The following is a 15,478-nucleotide window of genomic DNA, read 5'->3' on the forward strand; positions in this document are numbered from 1 at the left end:
CAAAAATAAAAATGACACTAACAGAGCATGTGGCACTAATTATAATTCACTGGATACGCCAGATTTTATTTTGATTTATTTTTTGGCCTTTCCTAAAATAGAATTTGACGGCTGTGTAAAAAAGCGATAACCTACACCATTGAGCTCCAATTGAATCCCTTATAACCTGGCGTTCACCTTTTCCTTGGAATTTCTTCGTTCAAAATTTGACGATGCTCCTCACGCTAAAAATAAAATATTTCGTTAGTTTATACTAAGTTTTATATGTTTCTTAAATATTTTAAAAATATTTTACCATTCGCCCTTTTTCATCAGGTCCACAGCTTCATTGATGGATTCTATCGGAAGGGTGTGGGTGATAAGCTCGTCGACCATCAGCTGTTTTGACAGGTAGTCTTCCACTAATTTGGGAACTTGGTCGCGGCTTTTCCAACCTAATTAGCCAAGGCATCTTAAAAATAGTGTGTTCCATGCCAAGTTTATAGAGAGAGACTAAATATATCCTTTTTACGATACCTCCAAAGTAGGTCCCGTTGATACTTTTCCCAGCGATGAATTGATACGCGTTAAATGGAACATCTTCGCCCAATGGTGCCAATCCGACCAAGGTCAAAACACCTCCACCTCGTTTGCACGCCGCAAAAGCCGATTTCTACATTTTTAAAAGTTTGAGGTTCGATGAACTTGTACGGAACGGAAGTTTTTATATTAATTTGTCAATACCATGCAGCTAGGTATTCCGCAGCATTCCAGTGCATGGTCAACTCCGCCATTGGTCATTTTCATCAGTACTTGCTCTACCGGTTCTTCGTGGTCCTTTGGATTGACAAAATCCGTCATTCCAAACATTTTCCCTTTAAACAAAACCACAAGGTATGTACAAATCTCTGCACCTATTGAAATGACATGTCCACTCAATAAATACCTATTTCAACTTTAGCTGGGTTAACGTCTACTCCGATAATCCTTGCTGCTCCAGCTTTCTTTGCTCCCATGGTTGCAGCTAGTCCCACTCCGCCCAATCCCCAAATGGCCACAGTCGATCCCGGCCGGACTTTGGCAGTGTTGAGAGCAGCTCCATATCCGGTTGCAATGGCGCATCCAATCAGGCAAACTTTATCCAATGCCGCTGCAGGATCAATCTACGAAGTAAGAACATATAGTAGATCAAATAGATTATGGATTCAGACTTAATTTTTTTTATGATTTTTAAAAGTACCTTGCAGATGTTGGTCTCGTTTACGACCGTATACTCGGAGAATGTAGAACATCCCTGCCAAGTTTAAGAGTTTTCATGGTAATTAGAGGAAACTGGCTAAGTAAACTAATTAAACCTTTTTTTCTTACCATGTTGTGCTTAATGACCTGTTCATTACAGGTGAACCTCGTCGTTCCGTCGCTCATAAATCCGCCCATCTGTTGAATGTAACGAAATTGATATAGCAAGCGGTAGATGGCTTCATCACAACAACAACGCAATAAATACCTGCAGCATTTCATTCTTGGTACAAATGTTGGTGAATTCCGACTTGCAATTGTCGCATTCGTAACATTGAGGAGTATACAACGGAATGACGTGGTCGCCTTAATGATATTAACATTATAAATGTCACTAGTAATATTATAGAGTTAAAAGATTAATACCTGGAGCAACAGTTGACACTCCTGATCCTACACTTTCGACGATTCCAGCTCCTTCGTGCCCCAAAACACATGGAAATACAAGTGGCCCTGCTCCGCCTCGCATGAAGAACAAATCGCTGTGACAAACTCCCGATGCAATAATCTTCACACGAACTTCACCAGCCTTCGGGGGCTCCACTTTAATCGTCTCCATTTTGAACGGTTCGCCAACTCCCCAGACCACTGCAGCACGACATTCTATGACCTAGGGTAAATACCAAGAATTTTTTATAAAAAGTCCAACACAATCAGACAAACGATTTCAAAATCATTTCTTCGAAATAACTAGTGTTACCTGTCCTGTGGTTGGAAATTCCATTTTGAAATAGTTAACAGCTGATGTCGATTCCGTCTAGATTGGAGCTGCCCGACCTTGGAACTGATAAGCCCGTCTTCTTTCTCGTCTCCTCTGCGTCGTTAGTGGCCGTAAGGTATGCGCAGCAGTCGACTCCATGTGTAAAGATGTAATAGTACCCAAGAATGTCTCGCTGTTGTAACTCGAAAAAACCCCGAGGGTGATTATTTTCTTTTGATTTTCTCGACGGTCGTTCACAGGCCATGAATTTTCTTTTCTCCAAGTAATAAAAATAATAATAAGTTACAATCACATTTTTGTTTTTTTTTTCATCAGCTGTGTATTCTTTTTCATTATTTATTGATCTTCAGCCTCATGTATCGTCGCCGGCGAACGACTTTTTGTTGTTATAGACAACTACAGAGGGTTCAGAGCAAACGATCTAAATCAATTCAAAATGGAAACAAGTGAACAAATAGAAAAAAACAAACATTAGGAGATAAAAGGAGGAAGAAAAGAGGATCGATGAGGGGGAAAAAAAACAATTAACGTGAAAAACGAAAAAAAAAAAAATATTGATAATGGTCCTGAAAACATTATACGATCAAATGTCGTGTGACTGTCCACCATTGGCAATTCGGAGAATGTTATGAGGAGCGGGGGGTGAGTTGAGATAGAAAGGAGTTCAAACAACGGTTAGCCACACTCCTTCATTAATATTTCCCGGTTAACAGGAAATATTTGCCTATTTTAAAAAATACTGACGATTACAGTTTTTTGTTTAAAAAAAAGGGGTTTGGTAGAGGAAATGATCAAATGAGGTGATAAAGATAATTGAAATAGTTTTGAGCATTATTTACACAGAAGGGGGGGGGGGGATACAGAAAGAGAAAAGATATTTGAGGAAAAAAGAGCTGCAGGATTTTTTTTCTCGAGGGAGGAGGATTTGGCTACTTTTTTCGTTATTTACACAATTCGCTCGGAGCTTAGGACAAAAGGATAAGAGTCTAGGCTATAAACTGTTAAGAGTGAGGTGTGTGTGTGTGGTTTTTATTCTCTTCTTCCCAAAACAGGCACAAGATCGTCCCAATATCTTCAAACTTTTCTGCGTTTTTTTTTTATTATTTCCAAAACAATTTCCTGGTTAATTTTGAACCAACGTCATCATCTTTGTCCTCGTCCTTTTTTTTTTTCGTTGTTGGATGTCCAACCCACCACATCACACATTCTCTCAGCGGCGAGATCAAGTAAGTTCTGGCTTTTCTCGTGGCCCAACTCTCACGTACACTTTGATGAAGGGCGGGGAGAGGAAATCATTATTATTTTTTTTTGTTATTTTAGTAGAAGATTTTTTCGTTGAGGGAAGGAAAAAGGAAAAACAAGAAGGAAAGAGATGTTGGGTGGTGTTGTGTGTTTTAATTAACGCGGCCGGCCCTTGTTTCGCCGGCCGGGCAGTCATTCCCAGTTGTGAGGTGATGGCGGCAGCTCTGAAGGATGGGCCACCGTCGAACTGGCAAAGCTCTTATAAGCCGCAGATGCAGGATTAATGCACAACGGCACTTGACTACTCATCAGCTGGTCCATGATGAACTTGTGCAACTTTTCTGTTTACAAAACAAACGATAAGCGAAAATGTTTTATGACAAAGATATAAAAAAAGGAGAGTTTAAAAAACTAACCGCGAACTTGATGGGTGGAAGTCAGCTCACGTTCCCAATGATCCTCGAATGGTTGGACGGCAGAAGGTTCCAAGTCTGAAGCGTATCGACGAACGGCCACCGAGCCGGGCTGACTGGCAGTCTGACAACAGCGGCACATACAGGAGTGGAAACGGAGTCGACCTTCATCCAAATAAGGATGCGCCAGAGCGTCAATAACGTTGATCCGTTTTTCCGGATTGAAGACCAGCATCTGGCTAAGGAGATGGACGGCCTCATGTGTGGCTTGTGACGACAAAGTGTACAAAGCGGCCAATGAAGGAGGTTTAGCCGGACGACGGATCATGTGTTTACGGGCAGCTTCGCAAGCGCTTGACATGTCTTCCACGTTGGGTGTGCCCAGGAGGTCTGTGATCAATTCCAACTGTTGGATGGGTGTCTGAGCCTGGAAAAGGATCCTGCGACCAAGAAGTTCGCCGAAGATGCAGCCGATAGACCAGACATCGACTGCTGAACTGTAGTGACGTGCGCCCATCAAAATTTCCGGTGCGCGGTAGTATTGCGTCACAACTTCTTGCGTCATGGCCTTGTTAGCGTCCGCCTCTTCCACGCGAGCCAATCCGAAATCACATATCTGCAAGGAGAGGGCGAATAACAAGATTAGTTAACAGTAAAACTACATCCGCATACGACGTTTGGATGCAAAAGCCAGCGAAGCCATACTTTGAGCAAACAATTGCTGTTGACCAAGAGATTGCCAGGTTTAATGTCACGATGGAGAATCCTTGCGGAATGTAAATATTTCAATCCTGTGGAAAGACAAAGAACAGTTTCAGAAGTTGTTGGAAATTTGATAACATCATATTAAATGACAACATACCTCGCAAGATCTGATAGAGAAAAACTTTAATGTGATCGGTGGAGAGGTGTTGCGGCGAGACGATAATCTTGTGCAAGTCACTTTGCATCAACTCCGTAATGACGTATCTAATCATCAAGCAATCAGGATGATCAGTCAACTGTAAATCGATACCGTTGAGCCTTAAAACTTAACTACTGCATACAACTACCCTAGGTCCTAACCACCATAGGAAAAAGGGTGAATGGACCCCTAAACAGCAGCAGCTGGCAGAGGGGGGAAGTAGACCCTCGTTGGTTGTCGTGTGACCCCACCACCATCCTCTGGAGTAGTATACTTCTCATTTTTCTATCCCCCCCCCTCCCTTTTGTGGGAGCTTTTTAAACTCCCCCTCAACATGTCAGAATGATGGAAGAGAGAAAAGCGGAATGGAATGATGGTCTTCTTCTTCTTTTTTGTCCGAAAAATACGAGACCGGAGCGTACACAAGGGTGGGAGAGGTTCATGGCCCCTTTCGTCTATTACTACAGTATCCTCCCCTACACCCAACAGACAGACATGGCGTTTTCTGTTTATCCCCTAGCGGCTGTTAAATACTTACATCTCTTGGAAAAAGTCGATATGCGGAGGCTGTAAAATGTCCAGGGCCGATAACACCTACAAGGGAAGAAACAAAAGCGCATGGTATTGTTTAATCCATCCAGGGCTATTGGAATATATCAATTTACATTATCGTGCTTGAAGAAGCAAAGCATTTTCAACTCGCGAAAGACACGTTTGGACGAGACGAGCGACTGGAAGACGTTGGGCATCTTCTTCAGAGCGACACGCTTGCCATCGCGAGGATCTGTCACAGACCTGTCAAAAGTAATGGAAAATAAAACACTTTTAGGAATATATATTTCATGATGGTACACTAAAAAATTCAAGAAGAAGAACCCCGTTAAATGGCCTCGAAAAACAACTTGTTTTTCTCTTTTCTTGACCAGAATCCTTGACCTGTTGTGTGACCTTTTTAAAGAACCCTGTTGAAGGATGGTTGAAAACCACAACCACCACCATTCCCAAATCAAAACAACAAAGGGTCCAGGTGCATCAAGTTTCCCCTCCACCCCACCTGCCTCTTTGTGTTAGCAGAGAAACCCGAATGTTTTCATTTTTTCCCCCCTACACATCTCGGACAAAACAAATTCTGGACTTTAAACATTCGGAAAAAACAGACAGAGGGAGACAACTGTTGCGCAGTTGATAATCTGCATGTTATCTTTTGTTTCGTCTAGTCGATAGCTGATGAAAGATCAGAGGCAGTTATGTCACGATTATGACGTCAGTCCAGTCTCTTTTCTCTTATACCGCTAACGCTTCTCTTTTTTTTGTGGGTTTGTATGTCAAGAGAAAACCAGTGAGAGAGAGAGAACCCCCTTCTTTTCTCTCGTCTCATTCGGCAGAGCAGCTCAACTCTCGCTACTTCCGCACTCATTTCCAAAAACCGACCCTACCACTACCACAATCTCTCTTTTTTGAATCCTTAGCATCTTCGTGTCGAGAGCGGAAAAAGACATTTGTCCTGGGGGGGCTAGAAAGAAAGGACGGCGGAGGAGGAAAGACGAGGGGAAAGGGGCAGTCCAAATATATCAGGTCGAATTTTAACAAACAAAGAGCTTTTGATGTTGGCTTCCGTCAGGACAATCCAGCATCTTTTCGTTATTTCTTGAACCCAATCGCCCACATAAACCTTGAGCTGGTTCATGAATCAAAGTCTGATGATGGTATTGATACACATTTCCCCTTTTTTGTAGTGTTTTGTTTAAGCATCGAGCCGCCTCCAGCATCTCGTCTAACATATACACGCACTTCAAATCAAGAGAAAAAGGAGGTCACTGGGCTCTCCTTCCATCACGGCCGCTTTCCCTTGACATTCCCACTTCCCTGTTTAAGCTCCTGGTCCGAGAGAAAACGAGTAAGAGAGAGAGCTGTGGCCGACTAAAAAATCGCTCCAGTACCGCATTCCTGTGCTGTAGTGTCGGGAGGAAGATGGGGGAGAGAGAAACGACAGAAGAAAACGAGACATTACTAAATGCATGAAGAAATCTTACCAGACGACTCCGAAAGCACCGTAACCAATGGGTCGGTCTGGTTGAGCTTCCTGAGCTGGCTGTTGATTGTTGCTTCCATTGTTGCTGTTGGAATGATGAGATTGTTGTTGGGGCTGCTGTTGCTGAGGATGATGACTGTTGGCTGGATAAAATCCAGAAGCAGCTTGTGTTAATCCTTGGTTGTGGGCTGCTGCAGCTGCAGCGGCTGCAGCAGCAGCAAGAATCGCATGCTGGGAGTGTGAGGTTGGAGCTGCAGCATTGTGGTAGGCCTGCATACCTAGACCTGCTGACATAGCTGCAGGATCGTTGAAGTTTCCTCCTCTACCGTTTCCTGATTGCTGTTGCCGGGCACTGGGCCCTAACAAAGCCATCGGCATTAGCACCCCAGCCACTCCGCGCTGCTGCAGACCTGGATGTTCTTGAGGAGCTATGGTGGTAGTTGTTTCGCAGGCCTTGTGGAACTCACTTGACCAGTCTACGTCAATTTAGCCTGTATATGGAAACAAGAAAAACCTGTTTAGCAAATGCACAAAAAGAAGATCAAAACAAAATATGCAACTTTGTGAGATGTTGGGCAACTTTCGCTAGGAGAAACATATCGTCACGACTGGTTGCAGTTAACACCATTGATTCATGAGTCGAGAAAAAAACTTCTCGATAAAAGGGGGTCATATGAAAATCAATCGTGGGCTGTTTTCCAACACAATCGACCAGGATGAAAAACGAGATGCAGATGTCGAGACCGCAATATCAACGAAAGAAAAAAAAAGATTTCTCTTGTTTTTGACCCAAGGGTAGAAAGCAGACGGGCAACAAATTTTCAATGCGCTTGCGCATTGCCAGTTTTAAGGATATGTTTTAACTTCCTAACAGGATTTGACAGCTTTGATGCATAACAAACTACTTGTATGACGAAATAACACTACTTACTGGCTTGATCAAAGTTAGATGAATCAACAAATACACACACAGCAAATGCCAAGCTGTGTTTTAAAAAGGCACCTTGAATTGTGAGTGTTGCAGGGTGGAAACACACAAAGGGGGAGAAGAACAAAGAGAGCTTTACACACACAACCCCTAAAAATCCAACGCTCACACATACACCACGTATACACACTCACACACACACAGACACACTCTAGGGGGTAGTGGATGAGAAACGCTTCAACGTTCGTTACTATATGATTCAATCGCGTGTGTGTGTTTCTACAGCTCCGTTCACTTCGGAGTTCAGACTCAGACTGGAAATTTTTCTGTAGCATACACAGTTACACACCCCAAGTCCCCCAAACCCAAAGAGAAAACCCACGCTATGAAGAGAGCTTTCCCCTATCCGAATCGTTAATGCGTGTCTTTTTCTGTAATACTTAGCATTTTTCTGGTGAAACTAATAAATGAACATTTTTCGTATTCATGCAATTAATATTAATTTATCCACATCGAAGATTTTCATTTTAGTTTAATTCTTTTATTTTTAGATTTTGACTAATTCGATTATTTCTGTACGTTGGTAGAGAGCCATCTAGTAGTCAATCGGTGGAACCTATGAATCATGACGTTCGTGGGTTTCACTTTGTTGACGCATCAATGAACGATCACGACCTGTCTGATTCATCTGGATTGCATTACGCATATTCTTCAAATTTCTTAGAATAGCTACCTTTTTTGTTCCAGTTCCGTCTTGCTAAATGGGCAACTTTCAACAGTTTCCTTTGTCAAATCGAAACGCCACCTGTTGGTCAACGAAAAAAAAACGCCCTATAAAAATGAGGCGAAAGAAAGTCACACACACACAATGGACAGGGGTGTAATTTATACAACAGACAATAAATGGTTTGCATCGATGAAGAGAAAGAGAGAGAGTTCTTTTTGGACGCGTGATTATATCATGGTGGTAATGAGTTTTTCAGTATTTTATTTTCTTCTCGGGAGCTTTCACTTGGTGCGGCCTACCCACCGTTTCCCCCGATCGCCGTTCTTGCGTGTACCGTACCAGCAGTAGGTTTCTCCGCATCTGTTGCGCGACTGTGATTTTTCATTTTGGGCGTATTTGTTTTATTATTATTTGGTGAGGAGACATTAGTAGTTTCTGTAGACTTGTTGGTGGTAGACGCTCTGTAACATCGGTGGCTTTAATTCTTTAAATTGAAGCCATCATTTTTCCTTTCGTGTCGGACGTGTCGGATCGTCAACAATAATTAGGCGATCCGACGCTAGGTTTGCTGCTGTCGTCTATGTGTATGTGTTTCTTTTGCCACCCGAAACTAAAAAGGACTGCCCTTAAAAGGCGACAAACAAAGGTAGCAAGAGAGTGAAACAGTAAAACACTTGTGTAATCTTTTGAAAGTCTTGTTAAGTATAGTAATCCAGCTTGACTGAAACAGATAGCGAATCTGTAGGGAGGGGTTGCAATTTTTAAATATTATTCGTCGTATCTGACTGTCAGTCGTACGTTGTGTTTCTACTCTAGCACACAGCAGTCTACAAACACACACACACAAGTCCATAGTCACACAACTACCTACTGTTTACGTGCCTTCTGCCCAGAATGTGCCGTTGATCGAAAAGGATTCTCAATGAGAGCATGTGTATGCTAGCTAAGAGCGATCTAGATGGTGGTGATGGCTGCATACCCCCAACATACTCTCAATGTTAATAGTGAAGATGTGGCCTCTCCAGGAGGCACAATCAAGAAAACTGACCTTCAGCAACATCTTCAGGTATGTCTTTGTATTGAATTTTTAAATACAAGAATTCATGTCATGGTTTTTCGTTTCTTTTTCAGTTTATGTTTGCACTGCTTCCACAAGACCATGTCTTGAAGGAAGTAGTCCGACTGGAGTCAACCCATCCAGGAAGGATTCGCTACCTAGCAGTTGTTGCTTGTGCCGGAAGTCTGCCTGAGGAAGAGGAAGAAGCCTGTGGTAAGCCACTTTTGATCAAATATTTTCTTTTCCAATTTATGAATACATGTTTCAACTAAATTTTTATGATTCTAGTTCTTGGCTTTGACTGGATAGGAGAAAAAACAACATTGGGTCTGGTGCTGTGCATCTATGCAGATGCAGGACTGACACTAGATGGCGATGGCGGTTTCAGTTTATGCTCCGGTGGTAGCCAACATGTTTTTAAGCCAGTCAGTGTTCACGTTTTATGGGCCGTCATCCAAAGTCTGCACAAGGCATGCGACCGGGCTCAAAAGTACAATCATTATCCCGGGGGAGGAACTCACAGATGGGTTGAATCCTATCGCATCACTTCGGATCGGTCCAGTCTGAATGAGTGGAACTACTTGCCGGACGTGGAGTCAAGGCGGCCGCCATCTCCACAGGATCAGAAAGCGGATCGCGAACGACTAATTCGCTCGACTCTCAAAGAAGTGATGATGACATTAGATCTAGATGACGTCACGTCTGTAGACATTCGTCGCCGAGTGGAGGAGGAATTGCAGATGGATCTGACAGACCAAAAGTCTTTCCTTGATACAGAAATGCTCACTATTCTGGGCCAAATGGATGGAGCCAGTCGAATATTCGACGACCTCTTTCTTGGCTCGGAATGGAACGCGTCAAATTTGGAGGAGCTCGAGCGCAACGGAATTGGGCACATCCTCAACGTGACACGCGAGATTGATAACTTTTTTCCCGATCAGTTTGATTACCTGAACATCCGAGTGTACGACGATGAAGCCACCGAGCTGCTCAAACACTGGGATCGGACATTCAAGTATATCAGACGAGCTGTGGAAGATGGATCTAAGGTGCTTGTCCACTGCAAAATGGGAGTCAGTCGGTCCGCTTCAGTCGTCATAGCCTACGCAATGAAAGTACGACATTGGGACCTACCTCAAGCCTTGAAGCATGTTAAAGATAGACGAGCTTGCGTAAAACCCAACGCTAGTTTCATGCAGCAATTGGAGATTTACGCCGGAATACTGGACGCATCCCGACAGCGTCACAACAAACTTTGGCGATCCAAGTCGGAGACTAATCTTGCCGCCAAAGTAGTAGGGTCAATACATCCTGTTCGGCGGCTGATGACTTCGCAGGATAAAGAACAAAAACAGCAACAGTCGGGTAGTGCCACAGGATCGAGCGTTCCAAACTCACCCACCAGACAGCAACAGAAGCAGATCAGTGTGATAACGGAATTGCTGGTCGATTCCGTCGACCAACAACAAGAACAACCAGACGAAAAGGATTCGCCAATGGACACGCTGGATATACTGGAAGGAGATCTTGGCCGTCCAAAGTCATGGTCACCTGATGACAGTTTGGCTGAAACTTTTTTCCCTTCTCAGCCAGAAGCTTCTGAAACTGAGCTACAAGAATCGACGGCCAACCGAACCGTCTGCGTCAGTCTTCGAGTACCTTGCTCCAATGGCCGAACGTACAGCGTATCGCAAAATCGAGCTGTTAAACTGGAATCCAGTCCACCGCCACCACCTCCACCACCCCCAGCGAATTTCTTCTTCGAACCATCGGAATTAAGCTTAAATTTTGATTCGGTCGAGTCTTTTAATGGAGTCGTATTAGAAGTTCCAGGCGAATCCAGTACAGATCCGGATGCATCACCACTGCCAGAGCATTTTACCAGTCTACCGCGTGTCGGAAGTGTCAAGGACCGTATCTACGAACTGGAAGCCGCCTCAGTTCTTCCAGGAACGCCCGTTCCAACCAGTCGTCCAACAGGTCTTGTTCTGAATATGAAAAATCCGTGGCAATTTGGAAGCAACAGTCCCCAGGCTGATCCGGTTGTTGCGGACGTTTTATCGATGATGCCAGGTGTCCAATCGAAACCAGTGCCTACCACTTCTAGTGTTACCAGTGCTCGCAAACGACCAGAACAAGAAGTCAAAATTTCGGATGTCTTTTCAGATCGTGTCGATCGTGTGTTTGAGCGCGAAGAAAGACGCCAGTCGGATGGATCTATTCCACGCGAATCGCCTCTACGACAGCGATCATGGGGCGCTACCGAGACTCGATCTCGAGCTGTCCCTGTAACGAATAACACAAACTCCGATTCACCATCGAGAATGCCCAGTTACTCCAGCGACCCGTCACTTCCAACAATCCCGTCCGAAGAACAACAGGATTCTTCGCTTCCAAACGAATGCAGCCGAGGTTTAGTGCGGATGCAACGAGAAGCGCTGGAAAAAGCCAACAACGGACATCAGCAACCACAGCAACAACGAAGAAGTTTGCCGGAAGAATCCGTTTCTAACGCTCTGTTGTTGAGCAGGAGCATCTCCGACACTGCCGAAACATCGACTGAAGGCATCAGCGTTATGCGGTTGCGGAAAGCTCTAGAAGCCAAAGCTACTTGCCCTCTGACCGGATCTTTCGCTCCCCCTCAATCTGTTTTAGCTGCGCTAGCTGCGGCTTCGTCACAAAGCACCCAGACCAGTCCAACTCGGCAAAGGCCGGCTGCTGGAAGAGAAAGACTCCGCAAACGTAGCCTCAGCCTTGAGCGGATGACCTACTCTCCTGGTAATATATAGTGTGCCTTACTTGATGCATGACTCAGATGTGATAATCAGTTTTCTCTTGGCAGTTCAAGGACCTCAAGATTGGAACAGTGCAGCCCAAGCAGCGGCCGAAGAGGTGGATCTGAATGTCAAACTTCTTGTGGGCTTGTTTGAAACACCACACCGACCTGTGAAGAAGATGGACCGACCTCGCGGATGGTCCGAGAGTAGCCTGCACACTCCCAGTTACAAGCCTAGTAATAACGTCCCGCAGCGCCGTTCTTTAGCCGCAAAACCCCCTGTCCCGAACGATCCTTTCATCCCCATGGCTCAATCACCTCGCCCGGCCGTCAAAGAGCGGAAACTTTATGGTAAGACGCACCCGCTTGATCGTCTGACAGCTGGCGCCCGCCAACAGAAGCTCGCACAACCTGTTTTTGGTACCATGTGACCCCCCTGTCCGGTCTGCCGCGCCATTCTATTTTTTTCATCCGAGCCCCTTTTTCCCTTACCCCTTTTTTTGTGTTTATTTTAACCTTATTATTTAAAAATTTGCATACAAACAAAAAAAATTCGTTTCAAAACATCTGGCAAGTCCAGGTGATGTGATATGATCCTCTTATCTTCTTTCCCCTTTTCTTGCTAGTCAACCCTGCCTCCCTCTCTATCCTGTCTTTAACTCGTCTCTTCGCTATTCAATTTTTTGTTTAAATTTCATCGAGATTAATTTCGCCAGTTTTTTTTTCACTTACCGCGCTGTCTGTGTGTGCATTATTATATATATAAATATTGAAGGGTATTGTCTTGTTGTAAAATAACGAAATAAATCATCCAATACATTGAACGGATTTTCAAATGAAAAGTGTGTGTCTCCTCTTTATTTGTTTTACACTTCCAATTCAACAATGACGCCATTCAAGTGAGTACCAAATGAGAAACAGGGACTACCACCACCCCAGCAGAGAATTTTCGTGTCTTCATTCTCTTCAATCAATTGAGCATTGAAGCTGGCGAGAATCACCGGTTGCGCAATGTCTTGAACCTTTTTAAAAAAGAAAGAATTAAATTTCAATTGAGAAAATTCCAATTTTAAAAGGTGTGAGGCATTCTTACAGGCAGAGAATATTCGACACACGTCCAACTTTGTAAATCGATGACGCAAACGCCAGGTGAGCTTGGGTGGCAGGTGGAAATTCCTCCAACGAGAATCATTCGATTGTCAGTCGTGACGAGAGCCTGGTGGGAATAACGAGGAATAGGTGATGGTCCACTCCATACGGGTTCCCTCCATTCTTGGCTGCAACTCGTATTCGAAACGAGAAGTGTGGGCTGGCAAGCCATTTCCGATTTATTTAATCCTCCAGAGATAACAATCAAATCTTTCCAATATGACGCAACAGCGGAATGGCGGCCGGATGGCAGTGACAGGAAAGGCTCCCATTTGACGGATGGCGTTTTAGTTCCTGACTGGAGAAGAACCCGCATCACCCAACAGTCATTTAAAAGATTGTTTTGTCGACCACAACCGCCGCAAATGAAAATGCTGCACGGCGCAATGATGGATGAGGCATGACGCCAGCGAGGCTCAGGCCATCCGTTTTCGGGCTGTCCGTCCAGCCATTCGATTTCATTTCTTTCCGTGTCAATGAAGCCCAAATCACCCAAAGCCATGGCAGGGTGTGTCCTCCCACCATAGACAATAAGCCTGGACTGCATGAAGTGAAGTGAATGATACATTCTTGCCAATCTTTTGTCTTTTAATCTGGATTCGATTGTCCCATCCCGGCGAGCAAGGATCAAGTCATCTAATCTTCCGTGCCCTTGTGGCCGCGCACCAAATCCACCCACTATCCAAATGCCAATAGAATTGGCGCATCCAGCTTGTCCATAACGTTGGATCGGGGACTTGAAAAGTTGCCAACTTTTTAGACTAGTAGTATCAAACACGTGATCTTTGGTTTCCTGATCTTTGACTGGAAGTGGTGTCTTACAATTTCCTGGAAAAAAGTTACGAATCAAGATTTGTATTGGTTAATGTTGTAAACTGAAATAAACCTTTGGCCGCCGTTAGTATGATGTAATGTGAACACTTTTCATTGAAACCTTCATACTCATCGAACGTTTCTAGTTTTCTCATACGTTCCAGCTCATCAGACGGCACAAGTTTATGGACAAATTCATTGATATCGTAAACTTCACAAGAAGTCCAGCCCTAAAAATTGAAAATTAGCTTTCATTCTATAAAAATGAAAAAAATTCGTAAAAAGTAAAAACCTTATGAAGATAACGATTTTGTTGGGTTTCGTGGTCAGGATAAACCGGTAGGCTTAGTAAGGGTATGCTTAGTTGGATGAAATGCTGTTGCATCACTCTTCCGAAACCGTCGTTTGGTCTAATCTGCTCATAGACTGCAAAAACTGCGTTCGGGAACGTGGTCCCGCACCACTCAATCAGTTTGCTAGAGCTGTCGGGGAAATTTTCTATTTAATGACTTTCAAATGAATTATTCAATCAGGTATACCTGCATTCATCCATGTATGTGATGGCACATTCAGAGATGAATAATGTGGGATCTGAGGGACTCAGCAATAGTTCTTCAAACAGCAGCTTTGTGAGTGATGGAAGATTCCTTAAATCAGCTGCCACAAGCTGGTAGGCATCCTTTTCTGCAGCTAGCTCTGCACAATAAGGGTGATTCTTGATTAATTGCCATTTCTTAGTGACAACATCTTGGAAATCAATTTCGACATACTGGCATTGAGTGTGTCCTTGTTGCCTCAATGTAAAGTAGGAATCATCAAAACCAGCTCCAAAGGAGATTATCTGCAGAATATCAAATGGCACTAGTAAAGCTGCTCAAGTGAGAAATTCAAAGGCTTCTGTTTATGATACCTGACACTTTGGATGTTGAGACAGGAACCTGTCAAAAATGTAATGCATAGCTTTGGCCCTAACATAATATCCTCGATGAATAAGAGATGATCTCTTGACTGGTTTTTGGGCGAAACAAGAAATAAATAAGTCTTTATAATAACCAGCTGTGATTGCTGACAATTTTGAAGCAATACTCCAATCATTTGAGCCTTGGACCTGATTACGATGTACGAGCAATAAAAAAAACATAAGGCTCTGTTGACAGCAATAGCCGGCAGTCAAATGGCACTAGAGTGCGGTAAAGTGAAAAGTTTCACGGTTAATTTACCTGTACATCAGAAGAGGAACTCATTCTTGTTACACACAACAGTTGTAGTTTTCCTACCAGTACTACAGCTGTTGGAGTAATCAAAAGTACCGTTGATCCCGGTTCTCATCGGTTCGAGCGAGAATTTTTACTTTGAGAGGTTATTTTTCAAGTTTCACAAGATACGGGTAGGAACAAGCCGAAGCCCCTGTTAAATTTCCTTCCGCAAAGAAACACAC

The 15,478-nt window shown here is 43.8% G+C and overlaps 3 protein-coding genes and 1 long non-coding RNA gene across 6 annotated transcripts; 2 read left to right on the forward strand and 2 right to left on the reverse strand.

The window, feature by feature from the left end:
• Nucleotides 1-39: 39 nt before the first annotated feature.
• Nucleotides 40-7,840, reverse strand: LOC124203225 (serine/threonine-protein kinase NLK2-like). Its single transcript, XM_046599933.1, has 15 exons — nt 7,522-7,840; nt 6,592-7,081; nt 5,224-5,353; nt 5,097-5,152; nt 4,517-4,623; nt 4,360-4,445; nt 3,658-4,270; nt 3,482-3,582; nt 1,348-1,416; nt 1,220-1,273; nt 926-1,142; nt 724-854; nt 517-652; nt 296-434; nt 40-224 (listed from the first exon to the last, which is right to left on the reverse strand). Exons 2-15 carry the CDS (start codon nt 6,966-6,968, stop codon nt 200-202), a joined length of 2,241 nt encoding a protein of 746 aa, XP_046455889.1. The 5' UTR covers nt 6,969-7,081; nt 7,522-7,840; the 3' UTR covers nt 40-199.
• Nucleotides 1,223-2,857, forward strand: LOC124203227. Its single transcript, XR_006878465.1, has 2 exons — nt 1,223-1,893; nt 2,040-2,857. It is a non-coding gene; the product is annotated as an uncharacterized LOC124203227 (long non-coding RNA).
• Nucleotides 7,841-8,420: 580 nt separating the features above from the next.
• On the forward strand, nt 8,421-12,920 carry LOC124203210. Its single transcript, XM_046599903.1, has 4 exons — nt 8,421-9,311; nt 9,377-9,515; nt 9,591-12,080; nt 12,145-12,920. The coding sequence occupies exons 1-4, from the start codon at nt 9,204-9,206 to the stop codon at nt 12,507-12,509; spliced, it is 3,102 nt and encodes a 1,033-aa protein (XP_046455859.1). The 5' UTR covers nt 8,421-9,203; the 3' UTR covers nt 12,510-12,920.
• On the reverse strand, nt 12,907-15,395 carry LOC124203214 (tRNA wybutosine-synthesizing protein 4-like). Of its 3 annotated transcripts, none has more exons than XM_046599914.1 (7): nt 15,261-15,395; nt 14,951-15,148; nt 14,580-14,881; nt 14,333-14,522; nt 14,114-14,270; nt 13,172-14,055; nt 12,907-13,100 (listed from the first exon to the last, which is right to left on the reverse strand). In XM_046599914.1, exons 1-7 carry the CDS (start codon nt 15,282-15,284, stop codon nt 12,945-12,947), a joined length of 1,911 nt encoding a protein of 636 aa, XP_046455870.1. In that variant the 5' UTR covers nt 15,285-15,395; the 3' UTR covers nt 12,907-12,944. The 3 variants fall into 3 exon arrangements, with proteins under 3 accessions (XP_046455870.1, XP_046455871.1, XP_046455869.1); XM_046599915.1 differs by having other exon boundaries at nt 14,951-15,048; nt 15,261-15,378; XM_046599913.1 differs by lacking the exon at nt 15,261-15,395 and having other exon boundaries at nt 14,951-15,254.
• Nucleotides 15,396-15,478: the final 83 nt, after the last annotated feature.

The sequence above is a fragment of the Daphnia pulex genome, chromosome 9 (genome assembly GCF_021134715.1).
Source record: "Daphnia pulex isolate KAP4 chromosome 9, ASM2113471v1".
Classification (NCBI taxonomy): Eukaryota; Metazoa; Arthropoda; class Branchiopoda; order Diplostraca; family Daphniidae; genus Daphnia; species Daphnia pulex.